Source organism: Lutra lutra, chromosome 4 (assembly GCF_902655055.1).
Source record: "Lutra lutra chromosome 4, mLutLut1.2, whole genome shotgun sequence".
Taxonomy (NCBI): Eukaryota; Metazoa; Chordata; class Mammalia; order Carnivora; family Mustelidae; genus Lutra; species Lutra lutra.
In genome coordinates, this window is record NC_062281.1 from 167,085,622 (window position 1) to 167,104,156 (window position 18,535).

At 49.4% G+C, this 18,535-nt stretch overlaps 1 protein-coding gene across 3 annotated transcripts; it reads right to left on the reverse strand.

Annotated features, from left to right (window-relative positions):
• Positions 1-1,452: 1,452 nt before the first annotated feature.
• On the reverse strand, positions 1,453-16,620 carry PPIE (peptidylprolyl isomerase E). Of its 3 annotated transcripts, XM_047725652.1 has the most exons (11): positions 16,552-16,567; positions 16,101-16,273; positions 15,515-15,613; positions 14,887-14,930; positions 14,373-14,399; positions 12,922-13,003; positions 12,112-12,212; positions 9,570-9,693; positions 3,135-3,320; positions 2,037-2,179; positions 1,453-1,862 (listed from the first exon to the last, which is right to left on the reverse strand). In XM_047725652.1, the coding sequence occupies exons 5-11, from the start codon at positions 14,373-14,375 to the stop codon at positions 1,794-1,796; spliced, it is 708 nt and encodes a 235-aa protein (XP_047581608.1). In that variant the 5' UTR covers positions 14,376-14,399; positions 14,887-14,930; positions 15,515-15,613; positions 16,101-16,273; positions 16,552-16,567; the 3' UTR covers positions 1,453-1,793. The 3 variants fall into 3 exon arrangements, with proteins under 3 accessions (XP_047581608.1, XP_047581606.1, XP_047581607.1); XM_047725650.1 differs by lacking the exon at positions 16,101-16,273 and having other exon boundaries at positions 16,560-16,620; XM_047725651.1 differs by lacking the exon at positions 16,101-16,273 and having other exon boundaries at positions 16,552-16,613.
• Between the last annotated feature and the right edge of the window lie 1,915 nt (positions 16,621-18,535).

Sequence of the window (18,535 nt, forward strand, 5' to 3'; positions counted from 1 at the left end):
CCCTCACGGAGCGCTCCTGGGGCCACCAGGGCTAGGAGGCATCAGGCCTCTCCTGCACCTGGCTTGTCCAGATCTCAAGAAAAAGCCCAGCTCAGTGGATTCTGAATCGGTCCTAGTAACCCAATCACAGAGAGGTGTCTAGTGGCCATGGGGCTCAGTCCCTGCTTGGGGCCTTCAGCAGGTGAGAGATTCTCGAAAACCACCTGACTGAGCAGTATGTGGGGAGGGAAGTATGTGGAGAGGGAAGGGAGAGAGAAGCCAGCCTGATGTGAGCAGTGGCTGCATTAGAAGGAGCAGAGCTCAGCATGGGGTGGGGCCATGTCTTTCAGCAATTAGCAAGCTCTTCCTGTAAAGGTTTGAGTAGTCAATATTTTAGGCTTTGAAGCTGTGTTGGTTCATTTTATGTGTCAGTTTGGCTAGGCCATGATAGCCGGTTTTTGGTCAAACACCAGTCTAGATGTTGCTGAGAAGGTACTTTTCAGATGCGATCAATATCTAAATCTTAGCAGATTGGAAGTAGCACAGATTACCCTCCATAATGTGGGTGGGTCTCATCTAATCAGTGGAAGGCTATTAAGAGAGAGAAGACAGAGACTGCACGAGGGAGGAGGAATTCTGCCTCCAGCCAGCCTTTGGACTCGAATTGCAACATCAACTCTTTTCTGGGTCTCCAGCCTGCCAGCCCTGCAGAATTCCGACTTGCTACCCCCCACAATCATGGAGCCCAATCCTTAAAATAAATCAATCTCTCTATGCATATCTATACCTATCCTACTGGTTCTGTTTCTCTGGAAAGCTCTAACCCAGAGACGATACAGTATCTGTCCCTGAAGTAGGGACGCAGCCACAGATAAATATGTAAATGGATGGATATGACTGGATTCCAGTAACTTTATGCACAAAAGCAGCAGCAGGCTGAATTAGGCCCACAGAGTTGGGTGACCTCCTGCCTCCAGACAAGTAAGCAAAATACCTGGCACAGAGAAGGCACTTCGAGTTATAAAATAGCATTTACAAATTCCGTAGAATGGGGGTGCCTGGCTGGCTCAGTCAGTCAGTAGAGCAGGCAACTCTCAATCTCAGGGTCATGAGTTCAAGCCCCACACTGGGCGTAGAGCTTACGTAAAAAAACCTCTGTAGACTGACTATGAAGAAACAAATGAATTGTTGAGAATCATAACATACCCTTGCTGCCTCAAGGACTGGCCAGGAGGAGTTCAGGAGTGGAGGCAGCAAGACACAGGGACGTCTTCGGTATTTCTGATTTCCATTGTCCTGACCATGGTCTGACAAGGGTACTGGGCTTCAGATCTCCCACCTGACATCTCTGGGAATCCACCCAAGGGAGGAAAGAAAAGCTAAGCCCTACCCCTCTGGCAGCCTAACTCAGCAGGACCGCTCAGCCACAGACGGAATCCCTGACAACCCCTAGGAACTAGCTGGACTCAGCAGTACAATAACGAGGGTTTATTTTACCAGAAGCGATGTCCAGGAGCCCCACGGGTGGGCCCAGGAAAAGTCGTGGCAGCAAAGGCCTAGAAAAGGCCACACACAGCTCGACCTCAGTAGGGAAGGCGGTGCCTCTGTGCACTCCCAGGCACAGAGCCACACCTGGGAGAGAGCCAGAGGGAGTCCAGGCCGCGTCTGCAGAAGAGCCGCTCCAAGCTGACCCCAAGAAGGGCCACAACACACATCCCTGCTCGCTGCAGAGGGGACAGGCAACCTCACGTGTTGGTTCCCAGGCAGATGGATCCTGGACAGGCAGGGGCGGCAGAGAGATGGCCAGTGCAGACTCACACGTACTCCCCGCAGTCGGCGATGATCACTTTCTGCTTTGGCTTCCCGTCCTTGCTGCCCTGGGCCTTTGTGGGGACAGAAGAGGGAGAGAAACCAGGGAGGCTGGAGAGTAAGGAGCAGCTCAGGGATGCCCTCTCCAGGTGCCTGCTGCCGCCCGAGCAGAAGCAGCCCTCCCTGGGAGCAGCCGTGGCCCCCTCTCCAGCTGTCCCCCTGGGCCCAGGGCCCGGGCAGCCACCTACCTCAATCTGCCGCAGGACATCCAGGCCTTCTGTGACCTCCCCAAACACCACGTGCTTGCCATCCAGCCAGTCCGTCTTGTCACACGTCAGGAAGAACTGGGAGCCATTGGTGTTTGGGCCAGAGTTGGCCATGGAGAGCAGGCCTGGGGGAGAGAAGGAGCGCGTCACCCCTTCCCCCGGCCCCCAACCTCCAAAGGGATGTCTGTGGGGGAGATGGGGCAGTGGAAATGCTGCCAGAAGCCGGCCCAGGATGTGGGCCGAGAACTGGCCACGGGCAAGATGGATGCTGTTGGCATCTGTGGTAAGAGTGGCTTCAGAGACAGGGTGGGGTTCGAAGTCTGGCTGAAGGGGGAGAGAGAGAACAAAAGGCAGGGAGGCTGCACTTTTCCAACAAGTTTTCCTTACCAGGGCGTTGGAGGCATGGACGACAGCTCACACAAGTCAAAGGAGGGCTCTTTTTTTAAAGATCAATACCACATACTTTCACATTGCTGGGCTGATCCAGCAGAACAGGGGACGCGGCCACAAGGCAGCAGGGGGACAACTATAGAAGCTATGCTTCCTTGGTGGGAGAGAGGGGATGGGGTCCAGGCCATGAGCAGAGGGGCCACCCGCAGGAGACAGCTCACACCCTTCCTCGAGGGAAGGCAGAGCGGGTGCGTTGGGAGGGATGCAGGGGGCCATGTATCCACTTGGAGGATGCTGTGGAGGCTTCAGGAATGAGGGGAAGGGGCAACGGTGGTCTCGGACAGGGACCAAGCATGATTCCTTGAGGGGTTCTAGCAGCACAGCTCAGGCCCCTGAAGTGTAGTCCTGAATTTCAAGATGATCACGCAGCACAGCAGCTGTCTTTCTCCAGCTGCTGGGGGACCAGCCGCTTGCAGAGAGGTATGTCCGACAGAGAGACGGGGCTGCAGGGCTGATGGACCCAGCTCACCACGGCAGGCCTGAGCTGGAGCTAGACCACGGTGGGTATGCACGGCAGGGAGTAGACAGATGGATGCTGCTTCCCCGACCCTGGCCAGGCCGCACACTGGCGCTGGGTCACCAGCTGGCTCGCCTGCAGACCTCAGCCCCCCACACCCCATCAGCTCCTACCTGGTCCCGTGTGTTTGAGGATAAAGTTCTCATCGTCGAACTTCTTCCCAAAGATGGACTTGCCCCCTGTGCCGTTGTGGTTCGTGAAGTCACCGCCCTGGCACATGAACTGGGGGATAATCCGGTGGAAGCTGCTTCCCTTAAAGCCAAAGCCCTTCTCGTGGGTGCACAGGCATCGGAAATTCTCTGGTGCAGAGAAAGGAAAAGGTATAGAGGTCAGGAAACAAAAGAGAGCCGTTCGTCAGGCCGTGGGGTCACTGTGCCTCACGTTCCACGGGAGACAAGGAAGGGAGCCACCAAAGCTGCCAGCAAGATGCTAGGGGCCATGGGGCCCACAGACAGTCCCAGCTGAGCTGCTGCAACCACGTGAAGATGGACTCTGGAGTGCACCACACAGTGGGTGTGGGGGCCAGGCGCAGGATGCAGGGCTAGGAGCTGTGGGCAGCACCGGCAGGAAAACCATGAGGCAGGGCAGCAAGGCAGGACCTGTGGCACATTCGTGGCCATCAGGATGGGCATCTGATATGACTCAGGGCTGCCCATGACAGCTACCCCCTTCCCATCGCTCCTAGCTCATGTACTCTAATAACACCAAAGTCTCTGAGGAAACAACAAAACACAACAACCCCCCGCAAAACAAAACCTCTGAAGCTAGATTCTAATAAACTATATTTGTTTAGTATTTGTATTTTCAAAAAAAATATGCTGTGAATTCCAAACCTTTGTGATCCTCACACTGTAAAGGACTAGAGAGACTCCAGTTAAAAAGGAAAATTGAATACCTGTGTTCCAGCTCTGCTCTACTCTGAATGGAGGGCAACTCTTTTTTTTTTTTTTAGGATTTTATTTATTTGTCAGAGAGAGCATAAGCATGGGGAGCAGCAGGCAGGAGGAGAAGCCATCTCCGCACTGAGCAGGGAGTACAATGTGGGACTCGATCCCAGGATCCTGGGATCATGACCTAAGCTGAAGGCAAATGCTTACCAACTGAGCCACCCAGTTTCTTTCTTTCTTTTTTTTTTTTTTCTTTCTTTCTTTCTTTCTTTCTTTCTTTCTTTCTTTCTTTCTTTCTTTCTCTTTTTCTTTCTCTCTCTCTCTCTCTCTTTCTTTCTCTCTCTCTTTCTTAAGAAAAACTAAACAGAATCTTACCAGAAAACATAGGGGCAAATCTTTGTGACTCTGGATTTGGCAAGTTTCTTTTCTTCTTCTTTTTTTAAAATTTTATTTATTTATTTGACAGACAGAGATCACAAGTAGGCAGAGAGGCAGGCAGGGGTTGGGGAAGCAGGCTCCCTGCTGAGCAGAGAGCCAGATGTGGGGCTCGATCCCAAGACCCTGAGATCATGACCTGAGCTGAAGGCAGAGGCTTTAACCCACTGAGCCACCCAGGTGCCCCTGGATTTGGCAAGTTTCTTAAACATGACACCCAAAGCACAAATGATAAAAGAGAAAAAATAAAATGACCTCGTCAAAACTAAAAACCTTTGTGGATCAGAGGACACTCAATAGAAAAGGCAACCCACAGAATGGGAGAAAGTATCTGTAAATCTTATCTGGTGAGAGTTCAATAGCCAGAATATATAATGAACTCCTACAACTCAGTAACAGAAAGACGAACAACGCAATTGATAAATGGGTAAAAAACTTGAACAGACACTTCTCCAAAGAAGATCTACAAATGACCCATACGACCAAGAAAAGATGCTCAACACCATTAGCAAATGTGGGAAATGCCAATCAAAACCACAATGAGATACCGCTTTGCACTCACTGTGATGGCCGTTATCAACAGAAAATAACGAGTGTAGGTCGGAAAATGGAGAAACTGAGACCCTCGTACATTGAGGTGGGAATGTAAAGTGGTACAGCCACTGTAGAAAAGAGTCTGTCAATTTCTCAAAAAGGTAAACACGGAATTGCCATGTGAGTACATTTCCACCCCTAGGTATATATGCAGAAGAGCTGACAATAGGTGTTAAAACACATACTGGCACACGAATGTCCATGGCAGCATTATTCATGAGAGCCAAAGAGTAGAAACAATGCTCATATCCATCAATAAATGAACGAACAACATGTCACATATCCAGAAGATGGGATATTATGCAGCCATAAAAAAGGGACAGAACCCCAACACATAATGTGGATAAACCCTGAACACATACTAAGTGAAAAAAAGCCAGTTACAAGGAAAGGACCACATAGTGTATGATTCTATTTATAGGAAATGTCTAGAGCAGACAAATCCAGAGATGGGGGGTAGAGGAGAGGCCCCCAGGGGCAGGAGGGAGACCATGAGGAGTGGGCTCATGGGATCAGCAGTTCGGTGCGGGCTGAACAAAGTTTGGAGACAGTGGGGATGGTCGTACAACACTGTGAATGCGATCAATGCCCGTGAACCGTACACTAAAAAATGGTTTTAAAAGGGGGCGCCTGGGTGGCTCAGTGGGTTTAAGCCTCTGCCTTCGACTCAGGTCATGATCCCAGGGCCCTGGGATTGAGCCCTGCACCGGGCTATCTGCTTGGTGGGGAGCCTGCTTCCCCCCCACTCTCTCTGCTTCCCTCTCTGCCTGCTTGTGATCTCTATCTGTCAAATAAACAAATAAAATATTTTTTAAAAAATGGTTTAAAAGGCCAAAGAGAGAGAGAGAGAGAGGAAAGAGAGAGAGAAAGGAGACCAGGCAACATAAAAGTTTTGAAAGCTAGGAAACAGACAGATGAATCATACCAGATGTAGCAGACCTCAGAAAGCTGAATCTCAGCACCTACACCGTGATGTTTTTAGCAATATTATCAGCAACAGCCAAATGATGGAAAGAGCCCAAATGTCCACCGACTGAGGAATAGATAAAGAAGATGCGGTGTATATACACAAGGGAGTAGCACTCATTCACAGAAAGGAATGAAATCTTGCCATTTGCAATGCTGTGGATGGAACTAGAGGGTATTATGCTGAGCAGAATAAGCCAGTCAGAGAAAGACAATTATCATGATTTCACTCATACATGGAATTTAAGAAATGAAGCAGACGAGCAGAGGGAGAGGGGAAAAAAAAAAGAGAGGGAGGCAAACCGTAAGTGATGAATCACTGAATTCTACTCCCAAAACTATTACTATATGCTATGTTAACAAACTGGACTTTAAATAAAAACTTGAAACATTTAAAACAAAAAAGAAAAGAAAAGAAAGTTGAATCTTAAAAGCTGACAGAGCTGAGAACCAACTCACTCTATGCTACAGAAATGCCGAAACCTCAGGTCCCAAGGTGAAGGTAGTTCTAAAAACAGTAAAGTCGGCTATTTAAGAAAACAGCTAACCCCCGGATCCTCCCCCACCCCGCAGGCAGCCGGCTGGAGGCTGCTTTCTGGTGGGTACAAGCCGAGGTCTCTGGCCAGGGATACACTAGACGTAGCTGGGGGCTGAGGGACCCTAGTGACAAACAGGTATTAGGTGAAGGTTTCTACACTAGCCCCACTTCCCACCACCACGATGGCTAATAACTGGATGTATAGCCTCGAGCAGGAGACTAGACTCTTCTCAGGGGACTCCCAGCTGTCTAAGAGAATATGTCAGGGAAATGGACATTTGGGGTCTGACAGAAGAAGACCCCAAATGAATCACCCCACAGCGGAAGCCGCAGCCAGCAAGCCTTAGCAATGCCTAGCAAGTTCTCCTAGGAAGTTCTGCAAGCACATAGTTAGGGACCCATTCTTACATATGAGGGAGGCATCTGATGTGAAAAGCAAAGACCAAAACAAACAGACCAAACACAAAGCAAAACATAATACTCAGGAAAAAGCGACTTAAGACATAAAATATAGGAAGAAAAAACTCAGTAATGTCCTCAGAAAGATGAAATGATCTTACCTCTGGGAAATAAGCACAGAGTGCTATAGAGAAAGAACACTTAGGAAGGCTCCAGAAAGAGAAATCAGAGGGGACAAAAGCAAACAAATAATTGAAAGAAAATTTCCCTAACCAGAGGATAAAACACTGTCCTGTGGGTGTGGTACACAGAGTAACAGCCCCTAAACAAGTCCACGCCAGTCCCTGGAAGTTGAGAACCTGTTATGGCAAGAGAGCCTTTGCAGACACGATTAGGGTTATGGATGGACCTCGAGATGGGGAAAACAACCCCAATTATCTGGATGGGCCTAATATGATCATGAGCCTGTCATAGAACTTTCCCCAGGCGGGGTTAGAAAGATTCAAAATGTGGGAAGGACTGGATCCACCATTGCTGGCTCCGAAGACGGAGGAAGGGGGGTGGATGCTGTGAGCCTCCAGAAGCTGGGAATAGCCCTCAGCTGACAGCAGCAAGGAAATGGGGTACCTCAGTCCTACAGACGCAGGGAACTGAATTCTGCCAACAACCTGAATATGCCTGGAAACATCCCCCCCAGCACTTCCAATAGGGAAGGCAGTGACCCAGCCATCTTCATTGTAGCCTACAAGACTTCTGGCCTACAGAATAGGAGATAATTTAAATTTGTGTTATCATAAGCCACTAAGTTTGTGGTCATCTGTGACAACAACAAGAGAAAACTAGTACAGTGGGGCCCACTGAATATCCAGATTCATGTAAGATTTAGCCAAAGGTACATGGTTTTAGAACACACGACATGGGGCGCCTGGGTGGCTCAGTGGGTTAAAGCCTCTGCCTTTGGCTCAGGACATGGTTTCAGGGTCCTGGGATCAAGCCCCGCATCGGGCTCTATGCTCAGCAGAGTCTGCTTCCTCCTCTCTCTCTGTCTGCCTCTGCCTACTTGTGATCTCTGTCTGTCAAATAAATAAATAAAACCTTTAAAAAAAAAAAAAAAAGAACACCGGACAGACAGCCTATAAGCCTCTAGACAGGGCTATTGAACAGCTCTTAAGCCCCTGGCTAATGCAACCGAGTAAACGAATTTTAATTTTATTTAATTTAAATTTCAACAGTCAGATACAGCTAGTGGCTACTATATCGGACAGCTCAGCACTAGACAGAAAAGAAGTTTTATGTAAAGGATCTAGAATCGGAATGACATTAGACTTCTCTAGAAATCTACACCCTAACTGTCCATTAAGTGGGAAGGTACATGTATTTCGCCTTCACTCTCCAAAAATGGATTTCCCAAGCTTTTTGCTGCAGAAGCTTACAGAAGGAGATCTACTAAAATGAGGGAATACACCAAAAAAGAAGACAGAAGAGAGTCTAACCTAAGAGGTGAACACAGGAGACCCCACGACACTCGCTGTGCAGTGGGCCTGGACAGCACGGTCCAGGCTGGGGAGAGTCAGAAGGCTCCAAGGAGGAACTTCTGCAGGGGAGGGAAACTGACAGAATATCTGCTGTGTGTGAACATGAGGAGAGATTTACACAGGCAGCAGAATCGGGGGAGCATCAGGAATAAACGAACAGAAGACTAAGCTTGTGTGAAAACTGGACAATTATGAATCCCAGGAAAACAAAATGCTGTGCATGAAAGGAGGTTACCCTAGTACGATGCTTACATAGTGAGAATAACCTGTGGCCTAACCAAACTTACGATAACTATGCAAGGAAGATGAAGGGACAGCGAGAGGGATAAGCTGATTCCTTATCTTCTGAATGGAAAGCCAACAGAGGTCTAAAACAAAAAACCAGGAAGTAGCAACATAAAAATCTCTTCTCTACCAATACGGAGGTAAACGCCGAAAGAACCAGCTGGAAATTGAAACCACTGCCTCTGACGAGCAGCAGATGGTGTTGGTGGGGCGCCAGGGTTAGGGCCAGGGTCAGGGGCCTGCTGTTTTTCAAAACAAGCTTTGTGAAATTGACTTTTTAAACTATGTGTCTACATAACAAAATTAAGATTAAAAAAAAAAAATGAGTGGAAGTCGGTATTTACACTAGAAAGACTCAAGAAACTGTTAGTTAACAGCAGTTACTTTTGGGCGCCTGGGTGGCTCAGTGGGTTAAGCCTCTGCCTTTGGCTCAAGTCATGATCTCAGGGTCCTGGGATCGAGCTCCATATCAGGATCTCTGCTCAGCAAGAGGCCTGCTCCACCCGCCCCCCCATCTCTCTACTTGTGATCTCTCTCTGTCAAAATAAAATAATTAATTAAAACAAAACAAAAACCAGTCACTTTTGGAGAATAAAACCGGATATGGAGAAGGGAGGAAAAAAATGGACGTTTTCTACTTACTGCCTTCAGTATTGTTCGAATACGTATGTCCGATTTTTTGTTTTGTTTTGTTTTACCATGAATGTATTTAAAAAGAAAATAGTAAAGCAGCACCTATAAAGCTTCAAAAGTGCCTGGCTGGACTCATTTGTTACTAGAACCCAGGGTCTGAGATGCCTCAAAGGAACTCAGGTCAGCAACAGTGTCAAGGGCACAAGAAGGGAGGCAGTGAGACCCAGGGGAAGGCCCCTGCTCGGCCTCCAGCGTCCCACCCCAAGTCCCACTCACCTGCTGTCATGGGGACAACATCCGAACGCAGCAGCATCTGGATGCGGCCGGCTGACTTGTTCCCAATCTTGATGTCCATGTACACCTGAGGGTTTGAGCGGGCCTTTTTTGCCTTGGGCTCCCCCTGGACGCAGAAGAAATGGTTAGGTCGGAGAGCACCCCGCCTCCCCAAGTCAGAAAGAGTCTTCCGCATCCACACCAAGAACCCAGGTGCGGTGAGCGGGCTGCAGCCTGGTGCCACCAGGGAAGGCCTGGAGCCACAGAAGGAATCCACCAGCCAGACCCCCAGTGACACTGGGGACCCCCCCAACCCCGCCACCTAGCACCCGCTAACTCAGCCCTGCCCCACAGGCTTGGGACCCCCTGGCACTCGCCCTCAAGATATGCCAGCTCCCAGCTCGCTGCTGCCCCACGGTCAAAGAACCCCACCCCCCTGGCCCACAATACGTGGCTCTCCACACCCACAAACTCATCTCACGCCAGTCAGACGGACAGCACGTCCTCCCCTCTGCTGGGCCCCCTCAGACCCCCAGGCTGGCTACAATGGAGGCCAGGAGGGCAGCCCTCTGGCCTGCTCAGAAGACAGCGGGGGAGGGAGGGAGCCTGTTTCCCACCCCACGGAGACAAGGCTAAGAAGGGGATAAGAGACATTTGCAGGCATTGCATGTTCCAAAGAGAAAAATCCAAAGTTCCTAACTGGTTTGGGGCTCAGTTTAGCGGCCATGTGCTGAGACCCGGCGCAGGCACGGAGGACACGGCTGCTGTGATAGGCTGCCACGCACAGAGCACTTGCCACGAGCAGGGCGCTATTCTCGATGTTCACATCTGTTAGCTCATCAACTCTTTACTACCATCCTGACAATCCAGCTGTACTACTATTTATCCCCATTTTACAGGTGGGGAAACGGAGGTCCAAGGAAGTATAGTCACTTGTCTAAACCAAGAGGCTGGTAAGTGGTGAAGCTGGAAATGAAACTTCAATCATCACCCGATCCCCGAGTCCACACTCTTTTTTTTTTTTTTTTTAAAGATTTTATTTATTTATTTGACAGAGAGAGATCACAAGCAGGCAGAGAGGCAGGCAGAGAGAGAGGAGGAAGCAGGTTCTCTGCTGAGCAGAGAGCCCGATGCGGGGCTCGATCCCAGGACCCTGAGATCATGACCCGAGCCGAAGACAGCGGCTTAACCCGCTGAGCCACCCAGGCGCCCCCCGAGTCCACACTCTTAACCACGTTCCTCCACCTCACTTTTTAGTTAGTAAGATGCTGACACAAGGCCCCTGACCTCACAGAATCCCTGTCTAGAAAGGGACAGGCAATAAACACTTGCATAGGCTGCACAAGAGCAAAGATGCATAGGGAAACAGACTGGTTTTCCAGAGGGTGGAAGTGAGATGGCGAGGTGGGGGGACAGGAGCTAGGGCATGCCCCCCAAACTTTATCCCTTGGGATGGGCGGTAGGAGCCACTGAAGAGTTCTTGGCAGGAGTCAGGGCAGCAGTCTGTGCCTTAAACAGATCATTCTAGCTGTCCTGATGAAGGGCTAGGGAACACTGCACCAGAGACCAGCTAGGGAGCTTCCGGCTATTATGTGCAGGAGAAGAAGCTGTGGGGGCAGTGGGACAAACAGTGGGAGGGGGACTCAGGAAGGTCTGCGAGAGAACTCAGCAGCATGCGAAGACATGCAGGCTCTGTTCTGTAGATGGTGTCTCCGACTGTGAAGGCCACAGGTGTGCTCTGCTTTGCAACCCAGTTTCTGGCTTGGGTCAGTGTGTGTGCGGATGGATGGTGGCAAATTGACAAGATGGAGAACAAGATTAGAGAGAGGAGGCCACCCATTCTGGGCAACTCGACGTTGCCTGTGATACTTGGTGGCCAAAATGTCTGCAGCTTGACACTAGAACAGAGTCCAGGAAACGCAAGAGCACAGGAGAGGCTGCAAAGATCCCTGACTGCTACTGTTTCGGCCAAGACGAGAAGGAAAGAGGGATGCTCCGAGCCCAGAAAGAAGTCCAGAGAATACCACTCACAGGGAGTGCTGGGAAAGCCCAAGGAGACAGCCAGAGAGGGACGCCCAGAGTCGGGAGAGAGTGCCCGCAGGCTGCTCCCGGGGAGGGAGAGCCTCGGACCCATGTGCAGACTGAGGGCAGGTACCACACCCCGGCCTGCCTCCCCTGCAGGGACAGGGAGGCCGTGAGCCTAGGCAAAGCGCTTCAGTGAAGGAGAGACTGGGCAGGAGGGGTGAAGAGGAGCCCTCACTCGCCTTCCTCACCTCAGGTGTCCTCCTCATCAGCAGGTAATCCCAACCCGGGACTGGGCAGGGCTGGGCAGAGTGGAGTAGCTCATCACACAGAGCACAAGGTGAGGGACCTACCGTTTGTCTCTTTCACTCACTCAATACCCCCTTTACCACAATACTAAGACCTTATTTTTTAATATGTTTTAAAATATGTTTTGCAAATTTCCACAAAAACTTGAAAAGAAAAAAAAATTCTCTTATGGAAAGTGCCAGCCCCTTGGGGAGGTGCATGCCTTCGAACTCACCTCCTGGGTTTCCACTTTGGGAGGCTCTGACCCTTCCTCCTCCTTATTTTCTTCAAGAGTCTTCCCAGAAAACTTCTTCAGCCAGTCATCATCTGACCACACTGCAAGGAAAAGAATTCAACAAATGCTCAGAAATTCAAGCCGTCGGCCCACGGCTCGCCAGCTGCTTCTGTCTGCAAAGTGGAACATACTCAGTGACCCTTTCAGCCAAAGGCTTCGGCTGAGGGAACTCCCAAGTATAACGTTTCCACTGGGAATGTCAGCCCTGAAGTCCAGCTCTTGGAAGGCCAAGTAAAAAAAGCACACCAAGGGGCACCTGGGTGGCTCAGTTGTTAAGCGTCTGCCTTCAGCTCAGGTCATGATCCCGGGGTCCTGGGATCGAGCCCCACATTGGGCTCCCTGCTCAGCGGCGAGCCCGCTTCTCCCTCTCCCGCTCCCCCTGCTTGTGTTCCCTCTCTCGCTGTCTCTCTCTGTCAAATAAATAAATAAATAGAATCTAAAACAAAACTATGCCAAGATGAAAGGTGTAGCCTTGCCAGTTCCAACCCTTGATGGGAACATCTCAGGAACGAAGTGGAGGAAACTGGGAAAAATGGGAGATCAAGCAGGGTTTCTCTCCTAATGCAAACAATTACTCTGAGAAGCTCAACCTCTTTTTTATTTCCCACAAAGGTGGCTCATGCCCTTTGCCAATACAAACCATCCAGAGTGGCGTTCAGCACCTACTTCCAAGTAAATCCGGATAAAAATGCAACCAGGGCCACAGTGGAGGGCACGCTCCACCTCCCACAGTGGAGGGCCCCCACTCACCTGGTCTGGAAGAGCCTTCCTTAATCCTCATTGGTTTTGCCAGATTGACACGAATTGTCCGTCCAAAGAGCTCAGATTCATTCTGAAAAGATTGAAAACCTAGCTGCTTAAACTCCATCAGGTTACGAGAGTCAGACAGCTTTGCATTTGCTCCTGCTACATGAGAGATACACTCATGACTCGTTTTCCCTTAATCCGTGAGCCCCAGCAGCAAGCTCTGTGCCCACTGGCCAGCAGCCCAGGCGCTGCAGGCAATTTCCCTCCATCACACACCTTTCTTTCATACTAGCAAAGGCCTGTGCTCCTGAAAGTGACTCCAGATCCAGAGTGCCCTGGGATTACAAGGATACATGTAGTTTCCACGTACTTGAGCTCACCTTCAAAAGCCAAGATCTGCTTTGAAATGGTAAGAAATTATCTCGGGGCGGGGGGGGCGGTGAGGAATATGTTTGGTGAGTGGGTAACAGAAGAGGAATAAAGAACTTTATCATCCAAAGATAACTGGCACCAGGAATGGTCACTTCATGTAAATCCATTTAGAGCAGTGAAGAAAGTTTCACAGTAAAAAGTTAAGGGGGGAAAAGAAGGAATGGGACTTTATTGTGATTCAACTAAAAATAAGGGAAATAAATTTATTATAAATTTCAGGTTTAACTACTCACTAATTTGTAGAGCAAAGATACAATGGGTGCTGGTTAATTTGTAGTGTTTTTTCCAACAAGATTCTATCGACAGTATGCTGTGACATCACTGCACTTCCTCTGATAGGAAAATCACGAATACTCCAGCATTTCATCATTACTCCCAAAGACCTCTCCAGGATATTAAAATTATCAGCATCAGGAGCACACCCTGCCATTATCCTTACTGGAATTTCTCACTTTAATTGGTCTAAAGCTTCATGAAATTCTGCCTCTTCTGCAACATATGCGGTTTCACTGTGCAATCAATTTACATAGTGTTTGCAATTTATTATCCTAGACATGGAGCAGCCGGTGAGAGACTGGCCAATGACAAGGATTCGAATTTCTATCACTGTTAAACGGGGAAGGAGGGGCACCTGGGTGGCTCAGTGGGTTAAAGCCTCTGCCTTCGGCTCAGGTCATGATCCCAGGGTTCTGGGATCGAGCCCCGCATCGGGCTCTCTGCTCGGCGGGGAGCCTGCTTCCTCCTCTCTCTCTCTCTGCCTGCCTCTCCGCCTACTGTGATCTCTGTCTGTCAAATAAATAAATAAAATCTTAAAAAAAAAAAAACAAAAAACGGGGAAGGACGTTTGAGTAAGGACTGATCTTATAAGGGATTAATTCACAGTGAATCTTCTCACACGACCACAGCCTTTTGCTTCCCCATGCAACCTTGTAACTTTGGCAGTTCAGCAAACAACAGATGCACAAGGCCCCTCCGTACCACCCAAAAGCAACTTCAGCAAGAATGAAGATTCTCAGCCATACCATGTTGTCAATAGCTGCTGCGGCGTCCTGCCAAGGAAAGACAAGGTCAAGTTTAGCTTCTCGTGGCGTCTAAACACATACTCGTAGCAACAGAAAAACAAAAACAAACAAAAAAAACAAAACAAAACAGGAAAAAGTCCCATCTATACCTCCTGCCTGGGCTGTGTGTCCGTCTAACAAAGAGCGCATCCTGGCTGAGTTTAGAGCTGCTGGTGCAGCAACCTGACATCTCGAGGAAGGCGTAAGAAATATTCACCAGCGATGCCAGGCAAGAACACTCAGTGAGCAGAGCTGCAGGAGCTCGACAGAGCAAGAGGGGCACGTCAGTGTTGTTAACAGTCTACAATTTAATTAACTGAGGGAAGCTTTCCATCAAGCGGCACTTCCTGTCTCTATGGAAGCATCAGTTAGAGGCCTAGAAACCCAACCAAATGGGAGATCAGCTGCCTTTGTAATCGGTAACGACACTAAAAGAAGCCCAAGACTAAACACAGGTAACACAGAATTTTCTCACCTCTGCCAACTCAAATTCAACAAAAGCAAATCCTCGGTGTTTTTCTGGAAAAAAAAAAATAAATAAATAAAAAAGGTTGGGGGACAAAAATAAGTAATTACCCCGGGGGGCAATGGGAAGAAACAGGGTTACAAGGAAAGTGAGGTCAGTCATGTGCCATGTCTTGACACTGGAAATTCCACCCAGTCATTGTTTTGGAAGAAGGAATCTCCTTCTTTAATTCTTCCCAGTTTAAACAACATTTCAAGCCATACTGAACTTTGTCTTTTAGAAGACATGGCTAAGTGATGAATTATACTTCTAATCTTTCAGGCAGTCAATTCTTCTACCAAAGCCAAATTAAAACCTTAACCTCAGCATACAAGGCAAGCAGAAAAATGAAGTTATTTAATTTCTCAATTATCGATCCCACATTTTGAGCATCAACGGTGCATAAAGCACAAATCCTAAAACCTTGAGTAGGATGCTCACTCTTTATCCTCAGAAACTAGAAAGATCACTGTCCTGCTGCCCTAATGAGGCACCCTCTGGAACTTTCCTACATATCAACCATATTAGAATGCACATTTAGAATTTTTTCAAATTCTTTTCCTTTTAGGATTCTGAACAAGACATGAAAAGGACTCACCTGTTTCATAATCCAGAGGAATCTGAATATCTGTGATGTCCCCAAAAGGGATAAAAGCAGCATGAAGAACTTTGTCGTCCACCTCCTCTGCCAATCCACCTGCAAAGATGCCAAATGCCTTCTGAGCCATTGTCCTCCATTCTCTTGAGAAGTTCCCGCAGCCCAGTTAGCATGTGACAGCCAAGGAGAGGGCTTGCTCCATTCAGTCCTTTGGGTACATAAGCACGTTTCTCATTTGCTCCCTCAACCATCCTTATGAAACACACCTCTTCACCTATTCTTGCAGGCGCTCATCTTAGCGCCAGGATTACCGCAATAGCTTCTTAACTGGCCTCCCTCTCCTCCACACAGCCAACTAGAGCGATCCCGAGAACATGCAGATTTTAATCCATCACTTCCCTGCTTAAACTCCTTCCAAGATTTCCCACTGTCCTCAGGATAAAGTACAAACTCCTTAGCAGCGAATACAAGGCTCTTTACGACCTGGGCCCTGTCAATCATTTCACCCTCTTTCCCTCTGCTTCCTCAATTCTCTGGGTTTCCCGCAAGAGGACCCCTTTGCTCCATGGGTAAGGCTATTTCATACCTTCGGGTTTTTGATCTTGCTGTTCCCTTTCAGTAAACACAGCTGCCCCTACTTAGGCTACAAAGTCCTCATCAAACTTCGCTACGGAGGTTTTTCTTACTTCTACTGGGTTAGTCTGGGAACTCCGTTCTTTAGGGCAGGGGCCAGGACTGAGCCATCGCTGCAGTGAGGGTCTGCAAAATGAATCGTGAGGATCTGGAGCCTCAAAATATTCCTCTACCAATCCTCCCGGCCCAGTAGGTGAAGGGGTTCCCGTTAGATCTCAGCCGGCTTGGAAAAAACCCGGAAAGACGGCGGAAGTCTGGGGCTAACTCCTCGAAGCAATACCGCCATCGATCCGGCCTAGACAAAGGCTCGCCACCCTCCGCAACCGTAAACGCGTTCCTGCCCCACGCCGAGACCCACTCCGGCCCGGTTAGCCCCGATACCGCCTAGCTCAGCGCTTGCTCACCCACGTACAGCACACGCTTGGTAGTGGCCATCTTGCTTCCGCGCCCACCCGCCGGAAGTCGGCGTTCATCCCGCCCCCCTTCCCGGCCCCGCCCCTCCGGCCCCGCCCCCGCGTCTAGGTGCCCGCAGACCCTGCCTCCGGCTGTCAGTCCGCGTCGGGGGTGGTGGGAGGCGCGCCGGCAGGAGTGAGCCGCAGCGCCGAGACCAGGTCGGTCGGTGTCAGGTGCTTTGGAAACCGGCCTGGGCGGAATCCGCCAATCCGCCAGTGAGAGAGGGAGCACAAGCAGGCGGAGTGGGGAGAGAGAAGCAGGCTTCCCGCTGAGCAGGGAGCCCAACGCGGGGCTTGATCCCAGGACCCTGGGCTGATGACCTGAGCCACCCAGGTGCCCAGTTTTTACATTTTTAAATAGATGGGGAGCGTTTTTAAAACAAGAATATCTTGTCACAGGTGAAAATTAATTGTTTATAAAGTGTTATTGGAACGCAGGCATGCTCATCTCTTTTAGTATGGTCAGTGGCTTCTTTCACACAAGATCAGGAGACCTACCTGAAATATCTACCACCTGACACTATAGGAAAAAAGTATGCGACTCTTGGAATAAACCAGTACATAAATCACAGATTGCCATTTGTGGTAGAAAATAATGGGACCACCTATTTTTCATAGAGCTGTGGGTTAAGACCTCTTTGAGGTCATATTTAAGCCGAAGCCTTGGGCCACCTCGGTGGCTCAGTCAGTTAAGTGGGGGACTTAGGATCAAGTCATGATCTCAGTGTGGGCAGACTGAGTTCTGCTCTCCACCTCCTGTTCCTAGCTGGGTGCAGCCTGCTTAAGATTCTCTCTCTCTCCCTCTGCTCCCCCTTCACATGCGGGCACTCATGCTCTCTCTCTCTCTCTCAAAAAAAATAAAGTTTCCTCTAAGCTGAAGCCTAAAGGAGGAAGCAGCAGGGAGAGGAGGAAGCAGGGAGAAGATTTGAGGGAGAGACACTTGTGCACACTCAAGGAATGAAAAGGTCAGAGGGTGCAGAGGAGGGCCATGAGATCAGGCAGGAAAAGTGGGCAGTGGCCACACCAAGCAGGGCCCCATAAGCCACGTGAGGGATTAGGCAGCTTGGAGAAGCTACTGGAGGTTATCCTGCGGGAGTTCATGGTCACATTTTATGTGACCACTATGTCCAGAGAGGACTGGGTGGAATCCTGGAGACCAGAAGGTTAATGCAGTTGACTAGGAAAGAGTTGGTGGCTTTTCCCCTTCAATCCACACTCCAGCTTTTTGCTAGAGTGATCTTTCTTCAAAATAAACGTAAACTCTCTAGAGCTCCCTTCTTAAACACTGATGAATGCTAATAACAAGGCTCCTAGAGCCCTTGACAAGGGGTCACGGCTGTGTCAAGTCAACCCCAACCTCCATATTAACTCTGGCCCTTACCACATGCCCCTTTCCCTCACCTCTGCCCCTGCTCGTCTGGTTCTCCCCTTCTTCCATCAGGAGCTACCCTCCAGTCCTTGTCAGAGGCCCTAGTTCAGCTTCTGCAGATGGGAGGCCACAGCTTTCAAACCCAGAAGCCAATCAAAAACACACCCTGTAACTATAGTCAGGTGTGTCTCTCTGTCCCAATTGGACACCAAGGCCTGTGCCTGTTGTGTTCCCAGAGCCAAGCAGTAGCCGACTGCACCAACCTCAGGCCAAACCATGGAGATGCTCATAGAAATAAGGCTCTGAGATCTGATTCTGGCATTTCCTTGGGTCCCTGGCATGATTCCAGACCCACGAGGTCACTCTGATGAAGAATCTGACCAGGTATCCTTTAAGTGGGTGTGGAATAATGAAAAATACATATGTTGGATCTTTGTCTCTAGAACCTGGCACCGTTGCTCCTGAGCCTGTGCCTCCGCCATGTAACAAGCTGAGAAGTATTTATTCATGCAAACCTGGTGGACTTCAGGTAAGAACCGTGGGACTCTGTGGTGTTTTGCCTGGGGC